Source organism: Girardinichthys multiradiatus, chromosome 8 (assembly GCF_021462225.1).
Source record: "Girardinichthys multiradiatus isolate DD_20200921_A chromosome 8, DD_fGirMul_XY1, whole genome shotgun sequence".
NCBI classification, from domain to species: Eukaryota; Metazoa; Chordata; class Actinopteri; order Cyprinodontiformes; family Goodeidae; genus Girardinichthys; species Girardinichthys multiradiatus.
The window spans coordinates 1,465,041-1,490,623 of record NC_061801.1 but is presented as its reverse complement, the minus strand read 5'-3'; the positions used below and the strand labels follow the sequence as shown (position 1 = coordinate 1,490,623).

General features: G+C 40.8%; 1 protein-coding gene across 2 annotated transcripts in view; it reads left to right on the top strand.

The window, feature by feature from the left end:
* Positions 1–25,363, top strand: part of atp6v1b2 (ATPase H+ transporting V1 subunit B2) — a 39,413-nt gene extending 14,050 nt beyond the window's left edge. The window contains exons 12-15 of one of the 2 annotated variants that reach the window (XM_047372887.1): positions 6,283–6,387; positions 6,474–6,603; positions 6,869–7,039; positions 24,816–25,363. In XM_047372887.1, coding sequence (XP_047228843.1) covers positions 6,283–6,387; positions 6,474–6,603; positions 6,869–7,005 — 372 coding nt within the window. In that variant the 3' untranslated portion in view covers positions 7,006–7,039; positions 24,816–25,363. Of the gene's footprint in view, positions 1–6,282; positions 6,388–6,473; positions 6,604–6,868; positions 9,738–24,815 lie in introns of those variants that run through there. The other variant, XM_047372886.1, reaches the window with a different exon arrangement.
* Positions 25,364–25,583: the final 220 nt, after the last annotated feature.

Sequence of the window (25,583 nt, the reverse complement as noted above, 5' to 3'; positions counted from 1 at the left end):
TCTTGATTTTGAAGACCTGAGTTGAGAAATGTAGGCTTAGTTTTGCATCTTTCTTCCAACTTGGTAATCTTAACTACCTGACAGTTTTTGATTGTACCATGTTTATTAAGAAAGGCCTTCAGAATTAAAACAGACTGGATTTTAGACTCAGTTGTGATTTGTTTCTTTGGGAGCTGAATCTGGTTGTTGTATTGTGCTAGTCTTGACTTGGAATGCTAGTCCTAACCAAATAATTAGCGCTGCACATTATATTAAATCACATTTGTCACAATGTGTGCCATGCGCAACCATAAAAGAATGGTTGGATGCAATATTTGTTAGGATACATTATTTCATGTGTCTCTGCTTCTCTATATTATATGGGGCCAGTTGAAAGGACTTTACCTTCCCCTGACACCCTCTCCACGAGTGTTTCTTTAGTGACCTTAGATGCTATGAGTCATTGAGCGTGGTTGGAACAGTATGTAATGGTAAATAAAGAAAAGTGTCCAGAAAATTAGGGTTAATCATAATCAATATCGTTATCACATTATTATCATCATTATCACAATATTAATCTTGATGGAACATGTGATTTTTGGACTTTTCATCAGATGTTTTCATCAGATGGGGAGCTACTTTATACTTCCTGATGTTGACATTGGATCTGGTTTAAGATGGAAGGTGTTTTCTATGGCTTAGGATCCTTTTTTATCTAACTGATATCTAAATTACCTTTATTTCTAAGGTTTCAGAAAATGTCACTCAGTCAATTTCAGACGTTTCCAGATAACTGTGGTGTTTGTGAAGACTTCGAGTCCGGTCTGAAATCCTGGAATAGCACTAAGACTGTACTTGGAGTAGTTATCTGGTGATTTAGGTTCCTCCTTTTGTTTTAGTTCTGTTACATTTACCTGCTGTCTCTGACACAGTCAATTACAAGAAGACTTCTTGTTGAGTCTTGGAAGCAAGGCGCCCTGTCCAGGTTTAGATCTTATTTGTCAGAAAGGTCTTCTTCTGTGTTCATGGGGGAATACTCCTCTTCTTCAGCTACTAATCGTTATGGTGTACCTAAAGAATCCATTTTGGGCCCGACTTTATTTTCAATACACAGTTATATTCAATAAATTAGAGTATTATTAAAAAGTTTATTTATCTCATTAACTCCATCACTAAACAAAACACTTTTTATACATTAATTCCACACAGACTGTCTTCAATCCTGTAATTATCATAACACTGTTAATTTTGATGATTTTCTGCTTACAGCCAAAAAAAAAAAAACACGACAGATCAGAATATTAGACTGCCTGGCCAAAATAAAAGTCACCACCTGGACTTAACTAAGCAAACAGGTACGAATTGGGTTAAGAACTGTCCAAGGCATTATTAACATCTGGAAGGATAGTAGGGACCCATCGTCTTCGAGGAAGAAATGTGGCGGGAACAAAATCTTGAATGATTGTGATCGGTGATCACTTAAACGTTTGGTGAAATCAAATCGAAGAAAAACAACAGTAGAACTCCGGGCTGTGTTTAATAGTGAAAGTAAGAGCATTTCCACACGCACAATACGAAGGGAACTCAAGGGATTGGGACTGAACAGCTGTGTAGCCTTAAGAAAACCACTAATCAGTGGCTAACCAGACAAAATGCATCAATTTGCTAGGGAGCATAAAGATAGGACTCTGGAGCAATGGAAGAAGGTCATATGGTCTGATGAGTCCAGATTTACCCTGTTCCAGAGTGATGGGCACATCAGGGTAAGAAGAGAGGCAGGTGAAGTAAAGCACCCATCATGCCTAGTGCCTACTGTACCAGCCTGTGGGGACAGTGCTATGATCTGGGGTTGCTGCAGGTGGTCAGGTCTGGGTTCAGTTAACATTATGTGTTCAAAGAATGAGGTCAGCTGACTACCTGAATATACTGAATGACCAGATTATTCCATCAATGGATCTTTTCTTCCCTGATGGCACGGGCATATTCCAAGATGACAATACCAAGATTCATCAGGCTCGAATTGTGAAAGAGTGGTTCAGGGAGCATGAGACATCATTCTTACACATGGATTGTCCACCACAGAGTCCAGACCTTAACTCCATTGAAAATCTTTGGGATGTGCTGGAGAAGACTTTGCGTAGCGGTCAGACTCTACCATCATCAATGGAAGATCTTGGTGAAAAATTAATGCAACACTGGGTGGAAATAAATCTTGTAACATTGCAGAAACTTATTGAAACAATGTCTGCAATAATCATAGCTAAAGGCGTTTTTTTTTTGTGGTGACTTTTTTTTTTGGCCGGGCAGTGTACAGGTCCTTCTCAAAATATTAGCATATTGTGATAAAGTTCATTATTTTCCATAATGTCATGATGAAAATTTAACATTCATATATTTTAGATTCATTGCTCACTAACTGAAATATTTCAGGTCTTTTATTGTCTTAATACGGATGATTTTGGCATACAGCTCATGAAAACCCAAAATTCCTATCTCACAAAATTAGCATATCATTAAAAGGGTCTCTAAACGAGCTATGAACCTAATCATCTGAATCAACGAGTTAACTCTAAACACCTGCAAAAGATTCCTGAGGCCTTTAAAACTCCCAGCCTGATTCATCACTCAAAACCCCAATCATGGGTAAGACTGCCGACCTGACTGCTGTCCAGAAGGCCACTATTGACACCCTCAAGCAAGAGGGTAAGACACAGAAAGACATTTCTGAACGAATAGGCTGTTCCCAGAGTGCTGTATCAAGGCACCTCAGTGGGAAGTCTGTGGGAAGGAAAAAGTGTGGCAGAAAACGCTGCACAACGAGAAGAGGTGACCGGACCCTGAGGAAGATTGTGGAGAAGGGCCGATTCCAGACCTTGGGGGACCTGCGGAAGCAGTGGACTGAGTCTGGAGTAGAAACAATCCAGAGCCACCGTGCACAGGCGTGTGCAGGAAATGGGCTACAGGTGCCGCATTCCCCAGGTCAAGCCACTTTTGAACCAGAAACAGCAGCAGAAGCGCCTGACCTGGGCTACAGAGAAGCAGCAATGGACTGTTGCCCAGTGGTCCAAAGTACTTCTTTCAGATGAAAGCAAATTCTGCATGTCATTCAGAAATCAAGGTGCCAGAGTCTGGAGGAAGACTGGGGAGAAGGAAATGCCAGAAGTCCAGTGTCAAGTACCCACAGTCAGTGATGGTCTGGGGTACCGTGTCAGCTGCTGGTGTTGGTCCACTGTGTTTTATCAAGGGCAGGGTCAATGCAGCTAGCTATCAGGAGATTTTGGAGCACTTCATGCTTCCATCTGCTAAAAAGCTTTATGGAGATGAAGATTTCATTTTTCAGCACGACCTGGCACCTGCTCACAGTGCCAAAACCACTGGTAAATGGTTTACTGACCATGGTATCACTGTGCTCAATTGGCCTGCCAACTCTCCTGACCTGAACCACATAGAGAATCTGTGGGATATTGTGAAGTGAACGTTGAGAGACTCAAGACCCAACACTCTGGATGAGCTAAAGGCCGCTATCGAAGCATCCTGGGCCTCCATAAGACCTCAGCAGTGCCACAGGCTGATTGCCTCCATGCCACGCCGCATTGAAGCAGTCATTTCTGCAAAAGGATTCCCGACCAAGTATTGAGTGCATAACTGTACATGATTATTTGAAGGTTGACGTTTTTTGTATTAAAAACACTTTTCTTTTATTGGTCGGATGAAATATGCTAATTTTGTGAGATAGGAATTTTGGGTTTTCATGAGCTGTATGCCAAAATCATCCGTATTAAGACAATAAAAGACCTGAAATATTTCAGTTAGTGTGCAATGAATCTAAAATATATGAATGTTAAATTTTCATCATGACATTATGGAAAATAATGAACTTTATCACAATATGCTAATATTTTGAGAAGGACCTGTATATCAGAGAAATGAAAACAACATTTTGAAACAGAAACATGAGCTTAATGAGAAGTATGTTTAATATCTGCTTAAAGGTTGTTCTTTTCAAAGGGTACTTTTAATCTGACAATTGAGCCTCATCAGAACGAATATTCTAATTTATTGAATATGACTGTTTATGCTGCCTTTGGATGTAAAATATTTCCTTTCAGTTTCATGCTGATGAACATTGATTTAGTTTAGAGTCCTATCAGGTCATTTAGGTTGTGGTATCACATCATTGTAGATTGTTTTAGTAAGTTTGATCATATCTGTCCAGTATTTATCATATTAATTGTTTGTTTCTTGTCTGTTTTAAGCTAGCTTGTGAGGTACTTTGGTAAACCTTGTGATAGAAATACATTTTATTTCTACTGAGCTATTAATAGTTGTTTGCTCTTTTCCTGACCTGAACCTGAAAGCAGATTTCGTAGTCTAAACCTGAAACCTGAAATCAGACCTGTTAGTCTTGACTTGTGGTTGTATGTCAGAATTAATTATCTTGCCTGGAAGGACATTGGCCCAAGGATGTTCACCCAGGGCTATTTGACCTTGAGACGTGGTTTGGTTGTTACCTGAGACCTGACTTCATACTCCTTTATCTAGAGAGAAGATCAGGTTTGCAGCTGGTACGTTTTGATCTGAGATCTGAATCAAGGCTTATTTGTGTTGACTTGAACTTGCAGGCGGATGTTGAACTTGATCTAAGTCTCAACTCAACTCTTCTGGTTTTGACTTCAACCTACTTGCCTCCTTTGATTATAGACTTGACCTTTTGGTTTTGACTTGAAAGTATTTTGGTTTTAGATTCATCTTGATTTGACACGGTTGACTGAGTCATTTATGGCTTTACCTTTTCAGCATAAATGTGTCTGTTTTATCTTGTTTGCACTGTGAGTTTTTTAACCCCTTCCTCTGCAATGTACTGTCAGCTTTGCTTTGTGGTCTTAGCACCACCAGCCGGTGTTGTGAAGCTGGTCAGAATGACTGATTTGAAAGGTTTAATAAACTCTTCAAACACTTAGATCAGTTTCATGTCAAGGTTTTGGAGTTCCTTATTGAAATATTATACACTGCTCAAAAACATTAAAAGAACACTTCGAAAATGCATCAGATCTCCATTGGAAAATAAATCATGCTGGACATCCATACTGATATGGAATGGGTAATGTGTCTGGAACAAAAAGACGGCAAATCATGATGTCCTAGAGATGTCAGGGGAGCTTGGAGGCAAGTCAATAGTATCAATTCCTTCATCCTTCAGGAACCTCCTGCATACTCTTGCCTCATGAGGCCAACATTATCATGCACCAGGAGTACCCCAGGACCCACTGCACTGCGCAGATCTGTGCATCCCTCCACGGTTTTGCCTCCCAGACCAACACTGACCCACCAACCAACTGATCATGCTGAACAATGCTGCAGGCAGCATAACGTTCAACGCAGCATCTTCAGACCCTTTCACGTCTGTCACAAGAGCTCAGAGTGAACCTGCTCACATCTGTGAAAAGAACAGGGCACCAGTGCAGAACCTGCTTATTCTGGTGTACCACTCGAGCTCCATGGTGCCAGGCAGTGAGCACAGAGGCTACTAGAGGACGTTGGGCCCTCAGATCACCCTTATGAAGTCTTTTTCTAATGGTTTTCTGGATTTGGGTAATGAGCTACAATGAGGATTAATGTTTCAATTATAGTGCCAACAGCCTACTAGCTCTATCACCATCTTCATAATGCAGTTTGTGCATTTTAATAAGCGTACAGTTTAATTTTGGAGATTATATCAAATACAGGTTGTAGTTTGAGTTTTACCATCTGGACTCTGGGGTTATGGGAAGACGTTCACGCCAGTGGCCTGCTGGAAGTCACTTTATGGGACTCTGGCTTGACTCATCCTGTTCCTCTTTGCACAAAGGAGCAGATACTGGTTCTGCTGAGGAGTAAGGACCTCTGATGGCCCTGTCCAGCTCTCCTACAGTACCTGCCTCCTCCTGGAATCTCAGCAACCTTTGTAGAGTCCAGGTATTGCCCCCTGCTACCAGTAGTGACACTGACCCTGGTCAAATGCAAAACTACTGAAAAGCAGCCAAAAAATGAGGAGGGAAAATAGTCTGTGCAAAACCATTCCTGTTTTTGGGGGCATCTCATTGTTGCCTCTTCAGTGCACCTGTTGTTAATTTCATTAACACTAAAAAGCTGACAGCGAGCCTACTCTACTACTGAACTTTCTATACTCCACAAGATTAACTGATATTTTACTCTAATTAAAAGGTGTTCCTTTAGTTCTTTTGTGCAGTCTGTATAGAATAGAATTATTTAAATTATCCTTTTGATTATTTTGTCCTTATCCTCTTTCCTTCCTCTGGTCAGATCTACCCCCCTATCAACGTGCTACCATCTCTCTCTCGACTAATGAAGTCTGCTATCGGGGAGGGAATGACCCGCAAAGACCACTCTGATGTTTCCAACCAGCTTGTGTGTACAAAACCCTTTCTATACTGTGCTAAGAGGCCTTTACCACACTGTACTTAAGCTGTGTGTGTGTGTGTGTGTGTGTGTAGTATGCATGTTATGCCATAGGAAAAGATGTCCAGGCCATGAAGGCGGTGGTGGGAGAAGAGGCTCTTACTGCTGATGACCTTCTTTATCTGGAGTTCCTCACGAAATTTGAGAAGAACTTCATCTCCCAAGGTGCAGTGGTCATCAGGTGTTTTGTGTTCAACTTGAATTTATGAAGAAATGCTCTGATCAACTCGTCCGTCTGTTGCTAAATATGTATATCAACTCACTGCAGTGTGACACTCTTCCTTCATCTGACCCATGCTTTAATATCACTTATTACCAGACCTAACAAAAATCTAGACTAATGTAAAAGCTGAAGACCCGGTAAACAGGCCAACTCTCATGGTCAACCAAATTTATTAAAGATCTGCTGTGCACCTGTCTGTGTGTCCAGGGGCCTATGAGAACAGAAGTGTGTTTGAGACTCTGGACATTGGTTGGCAGCTCATGAGGATCTTCCCCAAAGAAATGCTGAAGAGAATCCCTCAGAGCACCTTGGCTGAGTTCTACCCCCGAGAATCCAAACATTAATCAAACACACACTGCTTCCTGTCCTCTTCCCTGGGTGAGGCCTTGCTGTGTACATACAGTGTAGTGTTGTGATTCTGTAACCATCCTGATGCTCACTGCTTTCATCCAACATCGACGATAAATCCTCATGGCATAGACAGTAGAAAGAGACTGAAATGTACCCTATGAGCTTGTTTGTTTCCAGAAGAAAAGGTAAAACGTTTACTGGAGTATACTCTGTTGATTTAATGTCTGTCAACATAATGTGGACATCATGTCTTTATTCAGCCCATGATGGCTCACATGTCAGAGTTCAATCCTGTCTGAGCAAATGAGGGAGAAATCGAGCCAGTTCTGAAGAAAACAAAAATATCATTTTTTATTGAATATCTGGATCAGTTCTTTGTCATTGCATGAAGGAAGCTGTTGTACTTTTTGTTTTCTACATGTAGTATGTGGCATAACAAATCTGATGGGATCTTATGAAGTCAGTCAGACCTAAAGTTTTGTTAAAATGACGTTAATCCAACACAAAAGGAATAACATTTCAAACTTTCAAATATCTTAAAAATCTTTCATTTAAATTCACATTGTGCTGCTCAACCCACGTTTGGTCTTCTAACTTAACCAGACTGGTATTTATATGTTTGGTTAGGATCTACTGCAAATATATCTCTGTTTAAAAATGAACAAGCTTTGGGAACATTCAAGCAGCTGTGTGAATCAGGTAGGTTTATAGCACAACATCTATTATTGATCAGTGGTTTCAGAGGAAATACATAATGTTCTAAAATGTAATAAAGGAAAAGTTGAATTGAAAACTGGAAACCAGCAGCTTTATAAAATATTTAATCCATCATCAAAAAAAAAACTATGTTGCAGAAAGTTTATCAATCAGATGGATGCATTTTTATGCTCATCAGTAGAAAATCAGATGGGAACCTGCTTATCAAGTCATGGAAGCACAATCCATACCTGAGTTTCTTCAGCTTTTGTGGATAGACTCTTATTATCAAGGTGTCAGTCAGACCTGTCAGTTATTCAGATCAATGATATGGTGAAGTCTGAGCTTTGCAGTTTCACTCCCTTCACCTATTGGGGCAGAAGAATAGTACAACATGCAATTACCAAAGTGCCATGTTAACCCATGGAATGAGAATGAATGAGTTGTGGAGACATGTCTGCTTCTTTTATAAATGGACCATGGTGAAAATCAGAGCTTTTTCTCTTATTTCTTTGCTCTTCAGCATTCATGTATTCAATAGGCAGGAAATGGACACCAGTAGAGTTAAAGAGCAGAGGTCAAGTTTATTGTTGTTGACAAGTAACTGTGTAAAAAAGGCTAAAACTCACATTTCCATTTACAAACAGCTGTAGGACATTTTATTCCAGCCCAGATTCCAGCCACAGAAATTAGATTCGATTTGATTTAGTTTATGATTCTGTTAACATCCATTTCCAAATACAAAAGTCTTGCTTAGATTGTGTACAACTAATGCATTTATCCACCTGCCCTGTGTGAATCCATGTGGTCTGAACCGATGCAAACTCTACTTATACTTATAAGCTTATTCAACCTCCGTTTTTTTCTTTTTGCTTTTGTGAGAAATTGTTAAATGTTCAGTTTTTTGCTCAGGATATTTGGGTTGTGCTTCAAACAATATAGTAGGAAACTAAGCAACATAATTTAAAGTAAGTATATAATGTCTTCCTGTCTGTCACAGAGATTTTCATTTAACCATCTTGTTAGTGAATCCAGTGGATTTAGGATCCATTTAAACAAAAAAGTTTTAATTGATGATATTTCCAGTATGACCTATTTTTAAAACGTACCTCTTGCCTTTTAGACCACAACTAGAGTTACTTGGGTCCTTGTGTGAACTTTGATTTAAATGTATTTTGCCCCAGCAGTTGACACTGAATGTAACTGAACAGGTTTGAGTTGTTTGGGTAATCAGTGTCTTATTACATTCTTATTCTATAAGAACTGTTGGTTCTGTGTTTTAGTTTTCTTAGAATCCTTCGGCTCATCCTGTGGTCTGTTTAGTTAGTATATGTGATGCAGTTGGAACCTAAAGCCATCAGCCATGTCTGACTTTACCTCTCTATCAGTACAGATCCAACACTGTCTAGATATCTGAAAATATGTATTTTTCTTCAGATTTATTTAAACCAAAATGTAAATACTTTAGATTTAAGGTTAAAAAGGTACATTTAAGTTTATATACACTGAAACTAAAATAATTCTTGCTGAATACATTTAAAGCAGACCAAGAGCTGTGTTGTTTTCCTAAAGGATCCATACTACTTTGTCTTTGCTGAACATTCATCCGACGGAGTGATTGCGACAGACCCTCATGGCCTGATTCAAGCTCTATATCCTAGTTTGGAATGATTATTGTTCAAGTGGTTCTTTTTAAGCCAGACATGCCTGTAATGGGAAAGCCATGACCTGAAGTTACAAAGCCCTGTATTTTAACAATATGCTTGTGTTGTTGGAATTTCTTTAGATCATGATTGTCTACTGGTGCCAAACTTTAAATGATGTCTGTGTACGGCATTCCCGTTGTGTGTAGAGATCAGCTTAAAATCACGCATTACCCTTCATGCATCTGTGTAAGCTGTTTCTGTTTAGGCACTGTGAGCTTATTGGCTGGTTAGATAGAATCTGCATGCATTGTTACTAAATGTTTTCTGTCAGTGCCTCCAGTATCATGTCTGCGAAATAAAGGCTACTGCCTTATTACGTCTAATCAGGTGTTGGTTTTATTATCAGCATATTACACAGATTTAACTGGTAGGTTTTATAGATTGATGACATTGGAAAATAAGTCATAAAAAAAGAAGGTTTGGCAGGGTGGATGAATCAATCAGCCCTGGTTGTCTCCACAAAACAGCACGTTGAGTTTTTTCTCTGAATAATATAATTTATTATACCCTGAGATTGCTAGAAAACTGAACATCTACACAGTTGATCAATAATTGTACATGCACTAGAGTCCTTGAATTCACACCGAGTGACCTATACATTTGTTTTCAGTGTAAAGTGAGATTACTACATTATATATTTTATACAACCCCAATTCTGGCCACCATCAACAGGGAAAGTATCTTGTCCAAGGACACAGCAGGGGGTCGAACTGGCAACCCACCAGTTACAGGATGAACCCTTACAAGCTGAGCCACTATCACCCTACCAACAGTGGTAGCAGCGGTACGTCATCCCCAAATGACATGGTCTGTAGAGATGTCAGCTCTCGCAACACTTGTACTGGGTGACTCCGGCCGCATTGGTCGCCGGAGCATCTGTTGCCTCATCCCAGTAACAGCTCTGTAACAGCTACCTCAGATGTGACACCGCGCAGCAGACAATTATCCTGAAATACGGGCAAATACAGGGCAACAAGATTTTTGGAGAAACACCAAGTCAAAGGCCCTCATTATGCTTTTCCAGGATATGCTTTTGTCACATTTTCAAGAATGTATTTCTCCTAAATCCTGAGAGGGTCTGTGTTATTGTTTTGGTTGTCCATCCTCAAATTTATCCCCTCTTTTTTTGGTATTTTTCTATTTCATTTTCCATATAAAAATCTTGAGTTTAAAAAAAATCCTATTCTTCATCTTCATGTTATTCCTCATAATCATCTTCTTAATTTTGATCTTATTCTTCTCCTTAATCTTCTTCTTTTTGTTCTTCTTGTTAGTGATTGTGGTGGTAGTATTTTCTAATTCACTCTATATGCCCATATTCAATGTCTTACCACTACATCATTATCTGAGTTTGCTTTCATGGTGTTCATATATATGTTTAGAAATTGTATTATAACTCTCCCATTTTTTCATAGACAAAATGACATAGAGTTTGCTTCGTTTGCTGCTGGTATTTCTGTCTGCCATTGGCATATTTTGCATCATGGAGTTTTCTTTTCACCAAATGATGACTAAAAAGGGCAGGTAGGTTTATAAAAAATAGGTAAGATAATCCTTTATTAGTCCCACAAGTGGAAATTTAGGTTGTCATGGCAGAAAGTAGAAAAGTAGTAGCAGAAAAAAAGACCACACAAGCCACCCTACGGAGGAAGCTAATTTCAGCCACTTGTATCCAGGATCTCGTTCTTTCTGTCACGACCCAAAGTTCATGACCATAGGTGAGGGTAGGAACGTAGACCGACCGATAAATTGAGAGCTTTGCTTTTCGGCTCAACTCTCTCTTCACCACAACGGACCGGCACAGCGTCCCCATTACTGCGGCCGCCACACCAATTTAGGGGGGACACCGAAAAGAAAGTTGTTTTAAAAAGGAGCATAGTGCATGTTCTGGAAGGAATAATGTAGAAGACACAAAGTAGAGTTCGAAGGAAATGACAGGCACATGGACAACTGACTGACTGATAATATTTCTGTGTGCAAAATCTGAACCTACACTAAACCTATACTTCTTCTGCCTCTCTCTCTCACACTCACTCACTCTCACACACGCACACACACACACACAAGATTTGCAACCTCTGCGTTTTTCAGTCTGGACATATCAGACACCTGTCCTGCCCATGGCTCCTCCTCCTTTAGGCCTGCCTGCTGCAAATGACAGTGTGAGTTTCCACCAGAACGAAACTCAGGAGAACTCTGGCTAAAAGCCCCAAACCCACTGAGATGAGCAACAATCCGTGCTGTACATCTTGAAAGCACATCTTATGCGGGCAGAAGAGAAACAGGCTGGAGCAAAGTTCTTTCTCCCTCCTGGAGGAGTTAAAGTGGACAAAGAAGGAGTGAATGTCTTTGGCACAGGTACAACACAAGCGGTTTTCCAGAGGTGTTGTACCCTCCCTAGCTTTAGGGTCAAGTTAAAGATGTGCAACATCACCGCACATAGTTAATCCGCGCAGACCCTGACAACCCTTGAACTGATGCCATCTGGACCTGCTGCCTTCCTGGTTTTCATCCTCCTCAGTTCCTTCCCAACCTGTGTGGCTGTGTATGTAAACACATTTACTTTAAATGTTGAATACATGGGTTCAATTATTATTATTATTATTATTTTTATTGGTGGTACACACTGCCTTGATCCTGGATGGAAAACCATGTGTTGTCCCCCAAACTGTGAAGCAGGTCTTGGATTTGTGCCAATAGATGACGATCTAGAACAGTTTTCCAGTTCAACCATCTGAAGTCAAAACACAACTGCAGGCTCTAGTCCTTTTTACAGACACAAACAACTGGGAATGAATATGAAGATAAAGACTTGTGGATCCAACCCATCTTTGAGATTCTGCACCTACTCTTTCACCTCCCAACATAAGTGCTTGGATATTGAGTTGTAGTGCCTTTGAACAGGGTTGTTGTCCACCACATCAATTTTCAGCTGTAAGCTGGATATACAACCCATGTCTCCTTCCCTTACAAACACATCTGACTCCTCGAAAATCATCTGGTGCACAAGTTCCTGCTGCTGCTGATCAAGATGCTCTGATTTGACCTGAGGACGCCACTTTTCTTGTGGGTCAGACTCTGCTGAGCTGTTCGTTCTGCGGCTGGCACCAGTGCCTGGACTAATCTGTGCAACATACATGTATGTATCACTCTTTGACTTTGCTGACTGCTTAGATGGGGAGCACAGATTGACTGGTTTGCTGTGAACAATTTCTTCTATACAGCCTAAGACTGTCCTTGGTGGCAGGAAGATCTCATGCTTGGTAAAGTTGCAAACTGGGATTTTCACAGCTTTCGAGACACCATACGGCACATCAACTAATGCCCGGAAAAGTTGTAGTCCCTCTAGTAGGACACTTTCAAGGGTAGGTTCAAAAAGCATAGTTCCTCCCATTGCCCACAATCTGACACAACACTTCAGTTGATATATTTGGCCACTTGGAACTGTAAGACCTTCCCTGCCCACCCTAATGGTGTCATTTGCTGATTTTTTTTGAGCTGGAGTATTATTGATTACAGACACCATGGTTGCAGCAGTATCTCTGTGAAGCTTTAATGCCTCTGCTAGCAGACCACTTGACTGACACTACGTGGTTCTTCAAGACTCTCTAAAATAATTTCTTCTATCACATTGAACCCTAGCAATAGGCCACCAACACAGTTCTGACTCACTAGCATGGGTACTTTAATGGCTACTTGACAATGTCTTACACTTTTGATTTTCACTTGTATTTCAGCCCACCTTTCAAAAGGTACATCTGTGCCATTAGCAGCCGTGATATTGAGTGGATTACCTGGCAGCATCTCTTTGAGTGACTGAATTTTAAGTCGGTAAGTGTTTCTTTAGCCAGGACTTTTCCAGTATCGTAACCTGAGCTCCACTATGTAGTAGTGCGTCAGTCTGCACACCACTGAGCGAACAGGTTAGCATACACTTTTGCCTTTAAGTTTTGTTACCTGATTTCCTCTTCCTACTCAGTGGTTCAGTAGTGACTGATTATTAGTGGAAGTCATGGGGTCATGCCTGGATATGGGGCAGGGGACTCTGGCTTTTGTTTGGTCCCTGGTGGTCCTTCCCCGGTGACCCCATCATGTTTCCCGCAAGCTGACAGGCAGCCAACCACACTGTGCCCTTCCTGGCCAGACCTAAAACAGTGGTTGCAGCTGGTTGAAGTCCCTCAAGCTATGCATGGCTTGCATTTCCTCCTTCGGGCAAACTTAGGTGGTTGCACTGTAAGGTAAGTTTATTTATATAGCGCTTTTCAGTAACGAGACACTCAAAGTGCTGTACATACAATTACAATACAATCACAAAGAAAATAAACACGGATAGAGAACAAATCAAATGATACTACAATCCTAACAAATCTAAAAATCTATGAATCCTTCTGAGAAGTCTAAAAATCTCTGGCCAATATTACAATGATACAGATAACATTAATAATCCTTTGGGTTTTGCTGGTAAGAGTTGGTTCTAAACCAATCTTTCTAAAGAGGTAATTATATCATTAAGTCCTCTATGTAGGGTAAAGCATCTTGTGCTAAGAGAGAATGATCCTTGGGTTCGCTGGTATATTGCAGTTGTAGTCCAATAATAACAGTCATTTGCATCCATTGAAATTTAACTAAGCAATCACTGAGTTCTAACTAAGGAAGCTGAGTCACTGGTGTAAAAACAGCTTTTGTTCAAATTTTTTTAAGAAACTAGTATTATTTTCCTTTCACTGGTAAATCTGGTTCAGGCTGGCTGTGATTTTCCGCCTGCCTTCAAAGTCTTACTGGCATTCTCAATTTCAGATCCAAATAGCCAAATTTCTGGTACTTTCAGTTGATCCTGAGCAAACAAGTTTCTCCAAGATTAAATCATATCACCTTTGAGTCCGGGAAACGCAGCCAGCCTGCGAGCAATGCCCATTTTTCACTGTCTCTAGAACTAGGTCAAATGCTGCCAGTTTTTTTTTTTCAACGATCGCGTCCAGCTTGCGATTCTGCTCTCTTAACATATCAGTCTGAGTGCTGAGAGCTCTAAAGGTCCCTTCAAACATCCCAGGGAGCTTTCGAGTGCTTTGAACAGCTGCCGATGTTTTACAAATCTTTCGATAAGCCAGCTAACCGCCATGTCCAAAATGCAGAAATCCTGTTATCAGAAATCCAATTATGTACAAATCTTCCACATCCTCGACTTAAGTTATTGGGTTGACCTGGGATGGCTCCAAAGTGCTGGCTGTAGGGGTGAGAGCTTTTTCTATAGTTTTTGCTAAGGCCAAGACATGTGCTGTCAGTTCGTGTATGGCTATGCGGTTCGCCTGGATTTCGGCTTGAGTTTGAAAAACACTAGCTTAACTTCAGCTGAAGGTTGAACTGCATGTTGTCTCTCCCCTTGTTGTGTGGCATTGACTGTGACTGTTTTGGTTTTGTGTTTGACCTAGGCATGTCTGTCTCTCTACCTTCTCACTAACTGATTTAGTCATTATCTCCAAAATAAAATCATCACTTAGTATGCTTGTATTTGTAAGGAGTGGTTTAAGGTCTCGTCTCACATGTGCATATTTCTTACTTATCCCCTGATACAGTGAAGTAGTGATACAGAGTGAAGAAATACCCCATGGAAAGGTTTGTTGTCATATGGAAATCCTGAGATCCCGACAATATAAGGGAAAGGCGGTAATCCTGGACGAGTCACCCCCCTAGCCTGGTGGATGTCAGAGTGGCTGAGTGTGTTCCTAAATCCTGTAAGCAGAAACAATGAGGCATACCCTTAGCTTGTGTTCAGCTTGACTGCCGGCATTATTCTGCAGCTTGCAGTTCAGAGCAATGCCCATTTTTCACTGTCTCTAGAACTAGGTCAAATGCTGCCAGTTTTTTTTTTCTTAAATCCCTCACAAGAAGAGGCTTTAATGTTAACAAAACAATTCCCCATATGAGATTCGCACCAACAGTTTTAGTTTTACAGCAATTTAAACACGTGATCAAAAGTCTCTTAGACATGGCTGACTCTGTGAACAAAACTCTACAGAAAGCACTTTTCTTTTTGCAGCAACCCCCCATGTTTCATATCATTACAAACTAGAGACACTCACCTTTCTATCAAGGCATAACTCGTCTCTCTAGCACCTTCTCCAGGGATGCAATTTGCGTGCATAGCTCATGTGCTCGGGGTGTGTTCTGGTGTGCAAATAACAGTCTGCTGGCTGCTAGTTTGTGCACTACTCTTTTGGCTTCCAGTAGTGTTTTATTTCTGGATTCTCAGTCACTTATAATGTCACAGAAGAGGAAAATTACTGGTTGGGAAGTTTTGGACATTTAGCAGACCAGTGACATAAAAATGGAATATACTTAAGACAGCTGCGCTGAGTAGGATGACAGTGATGAAGGTTAGCTTTGGAAAGAAGGGGCCTATTTCACGAGTCAGTTACTGTGTTTCTTTTTATTGCCAGCAGATTTATGTTACATGTCTGAACAAAGAGGCTTCATGTCAGCTTGTGTGAGATGGATTCAAGGCTGATCCAAGGAATAAAACCTTAAATAATTTCTCTATTGGGAAAATATTCATGGGATATGATGCACTGTGATTGCTGATCTTGTGATTTATGATCTATCATTTTGGTCTTGCAGGTTAAAAATCTGAGAATGATACATTAAAATGATAATACCTTTTAAAATGCGTTTTCTTTGATATTACTTTTCTGACTGCGGGTCTATATACTCTTTAGAGGTTTGTACCTTTTCAAAGCTTATGTTTTGAGAGTTTATTTACGAATCGTGTGTCGATTGTTTATGTCTGAGTTGACTCAGGGGAAACGTCACTTTTGCTCGTTCGTGACAGAAGCAACACTGTGTTTGTGTCTGTTCTTTATTCTTCCCCTTTACGGGGTTGGAACATTGGCATTCCCACAGAAGGTTCTCTCTCCAACATCTTCCATTGTACCTATGCCTCCTTCACACCACAATGACATTTTTGGGAGCCAGTATGCACCTGCCTTTGAAACATGCTAAATACAGATGCAGATACTGCACCCGCAATTCATCTCAGGTTTGATAAATCGCATTGCGGGTGGTTACTATATACATTTGATTTGCATATCATCCTCCCAGTATTTTGCACTTTCTGATGATCAGCATATGTCCTGTGTATTCGTGAAGGTAAACATGCTAAATGGATTGCGTCTGGTATTTTGCTCATCTGACAGACGCAATCCTCATTGCACCTGGTTAGTAGATCAGCTTTGCACATGCTATCAAATTTGCATGTTTTTACATGCAAACCTTTAGTAAATCAGGCCCCTTGTATCTTGAGAAGGGTACAATGAGGACAGCTTCCACAGTATATGATGAGGATTCCATTGAAGCTCTAATGTTGATTTTGTCTCCTCTCGGTAAAACCACTGATCAGGACAGGATAAAAATATCGGGTAGGTTCTCGTAATTTTTTTCTTAAAATGATCATTAGTTGATTCTGAACCCTAAATAACCTTCATACTACAAGATTTAGTTTTAAAAACAGTTGGTAAATATAGGAATTACTATATTACTGCATATCAAAATGATTAAAACTAAGAGAGAATTCAGTATTAATCACAGAGGATACCCTTGGCCTATATTTTTGCCAAGAATCTGCTCGGATTATGATACATTGTATTTAGTAATGCACAAATGACCCATGATTAACATTATTATTTCATCAGTGTGCCAACGCAGTCAGTCTTAGCTTTAGTCAAAGTTCTAAACCAGGTCATTCAGATTGAGGAAAAATGCTTTTAATTGAAAAGGTATTTGTTAATGAGTTTAAAAATCAGTTGTCAGTTTTTTAAAGGTCATCTTTGTCATCTTGTTTTTTTAAATTCAAAACAAAACTAGTCAAAGTTTATCATTTAAAAACATTTAAAACTACAATAATTGACCAAAGTGCTGCACAAATAACAAAATCAACCTTAACTTAATCTGCAAAATATGAACTACAACAAAAAAGTTAAACATTATAAAACATATTCTTATATAATAGCTATTAAAATTAATAAAATAGATATTAGTTTTGGAATAAGGGCTGAAATGTTCTGCTTAGCTAAATAAAAGCCAACGAACAGCAGTGAGTCTTAAAAGAAGTCTTAATGTGATCAACAGTCTCTGCAATCCTATGCTCAACTGCCATTTTATTAGGTTCACCTTGCTATTACCAGTTTGGACCCCCATTTACCTTAATCAGAAAAGTTTTAATTCTTTGTGGCATAGATCTAAGGTATCAAACCATTCCTCTGAGATTTTAGTCCACATTTACATGATAGCATCTCACAGTTGCTGCATATGTGGCAGGTCCATATCCAGGACTAAAATCTTCTGCTCCACAACATCCCAAAATAGCTCAATTGCATTGAAATGTGACTGTGAAGGCCATTGGAAGCAGTGACCTTATGGTCATTAAGAAGAAACCATTTTGTGATGATCTGAGTTTTGTGACATGATGCACTATCCTCCTGGAAGTAGTAATCACAAGATTGGTACATGGTGGTCATAAAGGGATGGATATGATCAGTGATACTCAAAGGGGCACAGATTTAGGAAAGAAACTGTCCTCCACAACATTACATTGTCATCACCAGCAATTATTGTTTCAAGTCAGGATGGATCCAGGGTTTCGGTTCTGCCAGACAAGACATTTTTGTACCACACAGCTTTCACTAACTGGATATTGCCTCCTTTCAGGTCATCTCCTGTAAACGAGCAGTTTTTTGTGTGAGAATCCCAGTCAATCTGCAGTTTCTAAAATACTCAGACCAGGCTGTCTTGCACCAACAACCAGACCATGTTCCAAGTCACCCTTTCTTCCCTATTCTGATGCTCTCTTTGAACTTTAGCAAACAGTCTATGTATCAACAAGATGCTTAAATGCATTAATATGCTGACATGGTGTACCTAACAAAGAGCAAGTTGAGAAAAAAAGCAAAAAGGTGGTTTGTTCCACTGGATCTAGGAATGTCTGACAACAGTTTATTTATTGATCTTAACCTTCAGACCCCCTGCCTGCACTTAGGATCTCAGAGGAAGATGTAAATAGGCTCTTTCAATGCCTGAAAACTAGGAAGGCCTCAAGACCTGATGTCTCCCCATCATGCCTGAGAGCCTGCGCTGACCAACTGGCACCCATCTTTACTGAGATCTTATACAAATGACTGGAGCTGTGTGAGGTTCCCTCCTGCTTCAAATGCACCACCATCATCCCAGTACCCAAGAACTCACCATCACATGATGACTACAGGCCTGTCACCCTGACGTCTGTGGTCATGAAATCCTTTGAGCAACTGGTGTTGAAGCAACGGAAGGACATCACAGGCCCCCTGCTGGACCCCCTGCAGTTTGCCTACTAGGAAAACAGATTGGCAGATGATGCAGTGAACTCGGGACTACACTTCATTCTGCAACAAGAAACCTTCGTAATGAGCTACAACAACAATTAATTTCCCTTTGGGATTAATAAAGTATTTTTGGATTGAATTTTGAATTGAACACCTCAACCACCCAGGGATGTACACCAGGATTCTGTTCGTGGACTTCAGCACAGCCTTCAACACTGTCAACCCAGACATCCTCCACCAGAAGCTCACCCAGCTCAAAATCCCAGCCTCCACCTGTCAGTGGATCACTAGCTTCCTAAAGGACTGGCAGCAGCAGGTGAGGCTAGAGAGCATCTTCTCCCGTACAAGAACCATCAGCGGCACCCCCCAGGGGTGTGTTGTCTCCCCACTCCTCTTCTCCCTCTACACAAATGACTGCACCTAAGTGACCTGTCTGTGAAACTCCTGAAGTTTGCAGATAATGCCACTGTCATTGGACTGATCCAGAACAGTGATGGGTCTGCACACAGACAGGAGGTTGATCGCATGGTACACTAGTGTGGTCAGAACCAGCTGGAACTTAAACCACTCAAGACTGTGGAAGTGATGGTGGACTTTAGGAGAACACCATCCCACATACCCCCCTCACCATCCTCAACAATGCTGTGTCTGCTGTGGACCATTTCTGGTTCCTAGGAACCACAATTTCTCGAAACTTGAGATGGTCCTCACACATAGACAATGTTTGGAAGAAGCCCCATTAGAGACTGAACTTCCTGAGGCAACTCAAGAAGTACAACCTTCCACAGGAGCTGCTGGTCATCTTCTACACTGCCATAATCAGTCTGTCCTGTCTTCATCCATCTCAGTGTGGTTTGGCTCATCCACAAAACAGGACAGTTCCAGACTGCAACGAACAATCAGGTCTGCAGAGAGAATCATCAGGGCTGACCTTCCCTCTATCCAGGATTTATACAAGTCTAGGGTCAGGAAAAGGGCAGCTAAAATCTCACCCACACATCCGGCACACTAAACTGTTTAGGTTTTTACCTTCAGGTCGGCGCTACAGAGCGCTATCTACTAAAACCAGCCACCACAGAGACAGTTTCTTCGCCCAGGATGTTTCTCTGATAAACACTTGACAGTCAGAGTTCTAGAACAACATCTTGCATACTTCGACTGATCTCACATTATCTTCTATTGTAAAGTCAATTGTGTATATATGACCATTTAAAAAAGATATTCTTTATTATTGAGAGCAAAATGTATCAGAGTCAAATTCCTTGTTTGTCTGTACAAACTTGGCAATAAAGCTGATTCTGATTCTTAATGATCTTGGTGGAAGGTTGCAACAGTTCATAGTATGCTGTCATACTATTAAGACAAACAATAACACCTTCAGAGATTTGATGGAATGGCAGAGCTTCGGTCATTTCAGTAGCTGCCCCATTTTGAAAAGTTTGCAACCATTTAACTGAGGATTTATCAAAATCAGAAAACAGAATTACAGTAATCCAAGTCAGAGGTAAAAAATATTTGTCTTAACAATTTATAATCTGGCCCCTGCCAAAATTAGGTCTGATTGGAAATGTTGTGATCTTGTAGTACAGGTACTTTCAAGTTATAAAGCAATGCATACAAAGTGATCAGCCAACTTTATTTAATTCCTGTCAGACCATTAGGACAGATAAAGCTGTGGACAGGTCCAGCACAGAACACACACTGTCAGTCTATTCATGTTCAGCTGAAGAAAAGAAGGCTTCAACAAATCCAAGAGGGTCCATCAACCAGAAGGACTATCTCCTACTGAAGAATGTGCTACAAAATCATGTAGCCCCCTGAACAGAGCTTGCTGATCATCAGCAGCAGGTGAGGTGTAAAGTCATCTGCCCATCTACAATGGGTCAGACATTTGGACAGCAGCCTCATCCACAACAAGTGCTGCACAGAAGTCTCTTCTGTCCAAGGCAACATCAAAGACACAAATTCTCCAGTTTAGTTTGTCAGTTACCTAGCTTCTCTGATGAAACATCTTCTAAATATTTGGGACATTTGTGAAAAAGATGTTGAAAGCAGAAAAAAGCCATATCTGGCCTGCCATTCTGCTTAGCTGTGACACCCTTCTGGATGGGGTCATTGGCTGAGCTACTACTGCAAACAACTTCATGTTCTTCTTCTACAGTTGACACACTTGGCCCTGTCTTTTAGTGTTTAACACTGTCTCTTTACTAAACATATAATTATTGGCTATATTTTGGAGGCAAAATAGTATAATGTCTCGAAGATTAGAACAAGGAAATCTGGGACCCTGTGGTCAGGAAAGTCCCTATATCTTAACCACAATAAGAATGCTTGGTCAGCTCCCAAAGAACAGGTGGTCAAAACTGTACAAACTGGCTAATAATAATAATAAGTGAACAAATATACAGGTCCTTCTCCAAATATTAGCATATTGTGATAAAGTTAATTATTTTCCATAATGTAATGATGAAAATTTAATATTCATATATTTTAGATTCATTGCACACTAACTGAAATATTTCAGGTCTTTTATTGTCTTAATACGGATGATTTTGGCATACAGCTCATGAAAACCCAAAATTCCTATCTCACAAAATTAGCATATCATTAAAAGGGTCTCTAAATGAGCTATGAACCTAATCATCTGAATCAACGAGTTAACTCTAAACACCTGCAAAAGATTCCTGAGGCCTTTAAAACTCCCAGCCTGGTTCATCACTCAAAACCCCAATCATTGGATAAGACTGCCGACGTGACTGCTGTCCAGAAGGCCACTATTGACACCCTCAAGCAAGAGGGTAAGACACAGAAAGAAATTTCTGAACGAATAGGCTGTTCCCAGAGTGCTGTATCATGGCACCTCAGTGGGAAGTCTGTGGGAAGGAAAAAGTGTGGCAGAAAACGCTGCACAATGAGAAGAGGTGACCAGACCCTGAGGAAGATTGTGGAGAAGGGCCGATTCCAGACCTTGGGGGACCTGCGGAAGCAGTGGACTGAGTCTGGAGTAGAAACATCCAGAGCCACCGTGCACAGGCGTGTGCAGGAAATGGGCTACAGGTGCCGCATTCCCCAGGTCAAGCCAATTATGAACCAGAAACAGCGGCAGAAGCGCCTGACCTGGGCTACAGAGAAGCAGCACTGGACTGTTGCTCAGTGGTCCAAAGTACTTTTTTCAGATGAAAGCAAATTCTGCATGTCATTCGGAAATCAAGGTGCCAGAGTCTGGAGGAAGACTGGGGAGAAGGAAATGCCAAAATGCCAGAAGTCCAGTGTCAAGTACCCACAGTCAGTGATGGTCTGGGGTGCCGTGTCAGCTGCTGGTGTTGGTCCACTGTGTTTTATCAAGGGCAGGGTCAATGCAGCTAGCTATCAGGAGATTTTGGAGCACTTCATGCTTCCATCTGCTAAAAAGCTTTATGGAGATGAAGATTTCATTTTTCAGCACGACCTGGCACCTGCTCACAGTGCCAAAACCACTGGTAAATGGTTTACTGACCATGGTATCACTGTGCTCAATTGGCCTGCCAACTCTCCTGACCTGAACCCCGTAGAGAATCTGTGGGATATTGTGAAGAGAACGTTGAGAGACTCAAGACCCAACACTCTGGATGAGCTAAAGGCCGCTATCGAAGCATCCTGGGCCTCCATAAGACCTCAGCAGTGCCACAGGCTGATTGCCTCCATGCCACGCCGCATTGAAGCAGTCATTTCTGCCAAAGGATTCCCGACCAAGTATTGAGTGCATAACTGTACATGATTATTTGAAGGTTGACGATTTTGTATTAAAAACACTTTTCTTTTATTGGTCGGATGAAATATGCTAATTTTGTGAGATAGGAATTTTGGGTTTTCATGAGCTGTATGCCAAAATCATCTGTATTAAGACAATAAAAGACCTGAAAAATTTCAGTTAGTGTGCAATGAATCTAAAATATATGAATGTAAAATTTTCATCATTACAGTATGGAAAATAATGAACTTTATCACAATATGCTAATATTTTGAGAAGGACCTGTATTCAAATCTGAGAAGCACATCACAACCAACTGTGTTTCAGCGGTGAGGTGAAACACAGTGTGGTTTGCTAACTGCCATGCTACCTGACCAGGCTATCTGCCGCTGCAGCATATGTCCTTCCATTCATTGTCACAAAATGTTCAACAAGGGTGGCTGTGTGTAATGACATTCAAACTGTCAGAAGTGGAAATAAAAAGCTAAAGACTCTGTGTTCTAAATGTGTATATTTTAAATGTTGGAATCTTAGATTTTCCAGCTGAGACATCTGCCTTCAGAAAACATTGCAGTTAAATTTTGGAGCTAAGAATTTCTGATTTTGGAGAACAAATTAAATGCATTACAGGTCCTTCTCAAAATATTAGCATATTGTGATAAAGTTCATTATTTTCCATAATGTCATGATGAAAATATAACATTCATATATTTTAGATTCATTGCACACTAATTGAAATATGTCAGGTCTTTTATTGTCTTAATACGGATGATTGTGGCATACAGCTCATGAAAACCCAAAATTCCTATCTCACAAAATTAGCATATTTCATCCGACCAATAAAAGAAAAGTGTTTTTAATACAAAAAACATCAACCTTCAAATAATCATGTACAGTTATGCACTCAATACTTGGTCGGGAATCCTTTTGCAGAAATGACTGCTTCAATGCGGCGTGGCATGGAGGCAATCAGCCTGTGGCACTGCTGAGGTCTTATGGAGGCCCAGGATGCTTCGATAGCGGCCTTTAGCTCATCCAGAGTGTTGGGTCTTGAGTCTCTCAACGTTCTCTTCACAATATCCCACAGATTCTCTATGGGGTTCAGGTCAGGAGAGTTGGCAGGCCAATTGAGCACAGTGATACCATGGTCAGTAAACCATTTACCAGTGGTTTTGGCACTGTGAACAGGTGCCAGGTCATGCTGAAAAATGAAATCTTCATCTCCATAAAGCTTTTCAGCAGATGGAAGCATGAAGTGCTCCAAAATCTCCTGATAGCTAGCTGCATTGACCCTGCCCTTGATAAAACACAGTGGACCAACACCAGCAGCTGACACGGCACCCCAGACCATCACTGACTGTGGGTACTTGACACTGGACTTCTGGCATTTTGGCATTTCCTTCTCCCCAGTCTTCCTCCAGACTCTGGCACCTTGATTTCCGAATGACATGCAGAATTTGCTTTCATCCGAAAAAAGTACTTTGGACCACTGAGCAAAAGTCCAGTGCTGCTTCTCTGTAGCCCAGGTCAGGCGCTTCTGCCGCTGTTTCTGGTTCAAAAGTGGCTTGACCTGGGGAATGCGGCACCTGTAGCCCATTTCCTGCACACGCCTGTGCAAGGTGGCTCTGGATGTTTCTACTCCAGACTCAGTCCGCTGCTTCTGCAGGTCCCCCGAGGTCTGGAATCGGCCCTTCTCCACAATCTTCTTCAGGGTCTGGTCACCTCTTCTCGTTGTGCAGTGTTTTCTGCCACACTTTTTCTTTCCCACAGACTTCCCACTGAAGTGCCTTGATACAGCACTCTGGGAACAGCCTATTCGTTCAGAAATTTCTTTCTGTGTCTTACCCTCTTGCTTGAGGGTGTCAATAGTGGCCTTCTGGACAGCAGTCAGGTCGGCAGTCTTACCCATGATTGGGGTTTTGAGTGATGAACCAGGCTGGGAGTTTTAAAGGCCTCAGGAATCTTTTGCAGGTGTTTAGAGTTAACTCGTTGATTCAGATGATTAGGTTCATAGCTCGTTTAGAGACCCTTTTAATGATATGCTAATTTTGTGAGACAGGAATTTTGGGTTTTCATGAGCTGTATGCCAAAATCATCCGTATTAAGACAATAAAAGACCTGAAATATTTCAGTTAGTGTGCAATGAATCTAAAATATATGAATGTTAAATTTTCATCATGACATTATGGAAAATAATGAACTTTATCACAATATGCTAATATTTTGAGAAGGACCTGTATAGGTCTTTCAACCAAGATGCTTTGATTTTAAAAATAAATCATTACATAAGTGGTTTATAAATCCTTAATTTTTTCCATCAGGTTATGGCGCTTTCATGAACTTCTGCGGATCAGTCTTCCTACAGACATTCTGCTCATTATTGGAAGAGGAAGGTCTCTCTAACCTGGAACTGACTCGGCTGATGACCCGACTCTCCCACAGGGTTGCCTACACCTTCGAGGCCAAAGGGCAGAAGTATGGTGGAAAGAAAGAGATGCCGTGTTTGCTGACACGACTGACCAGAGAAGTGTTCCCGTTTGGAGACTTAAAGGAAGACAACAATGCTTCAAGAATATCAGCCACATCAATGGTAGCTTCACATAAAGTTAGAACACGGATCGCTTCACTGAGTTAGAGAGCAGCTCACCAGCATGAAGGAAGACTGACATTACCAGGAAAATGGAAACAGATGACAGATAAAGTGAGAATCCTGTCAGATGTTCCTTTACGCACTGTAACTTCCTTCAGAACTTCTCGAGAAGTCGCCCCCCTCCCCACGTGATGTACATATGGAATGTTTAAGTGTGGGAAAGTTTATTTTTGCATTCACTGATGTATTTGTTGGGTAATAAAGTAATATTTTAAAATGTTTTGCTTACATTTTCTATAGATAATAACTTTGCTAAATGCAAACAAAAACAGCCGTAAAGAAACATTGCATGACATCTCTAAAAAAAGTCGAACAGGAAAATGATTAAGTCTCTACCGGGTTTGGCAATCCAGCATGGGCATACAAATACACAACAAATACTGTCTGTATTTATCAAACATTAAATGGGACATGGGAAGGGTGTGTGTGTGTGTGTGTG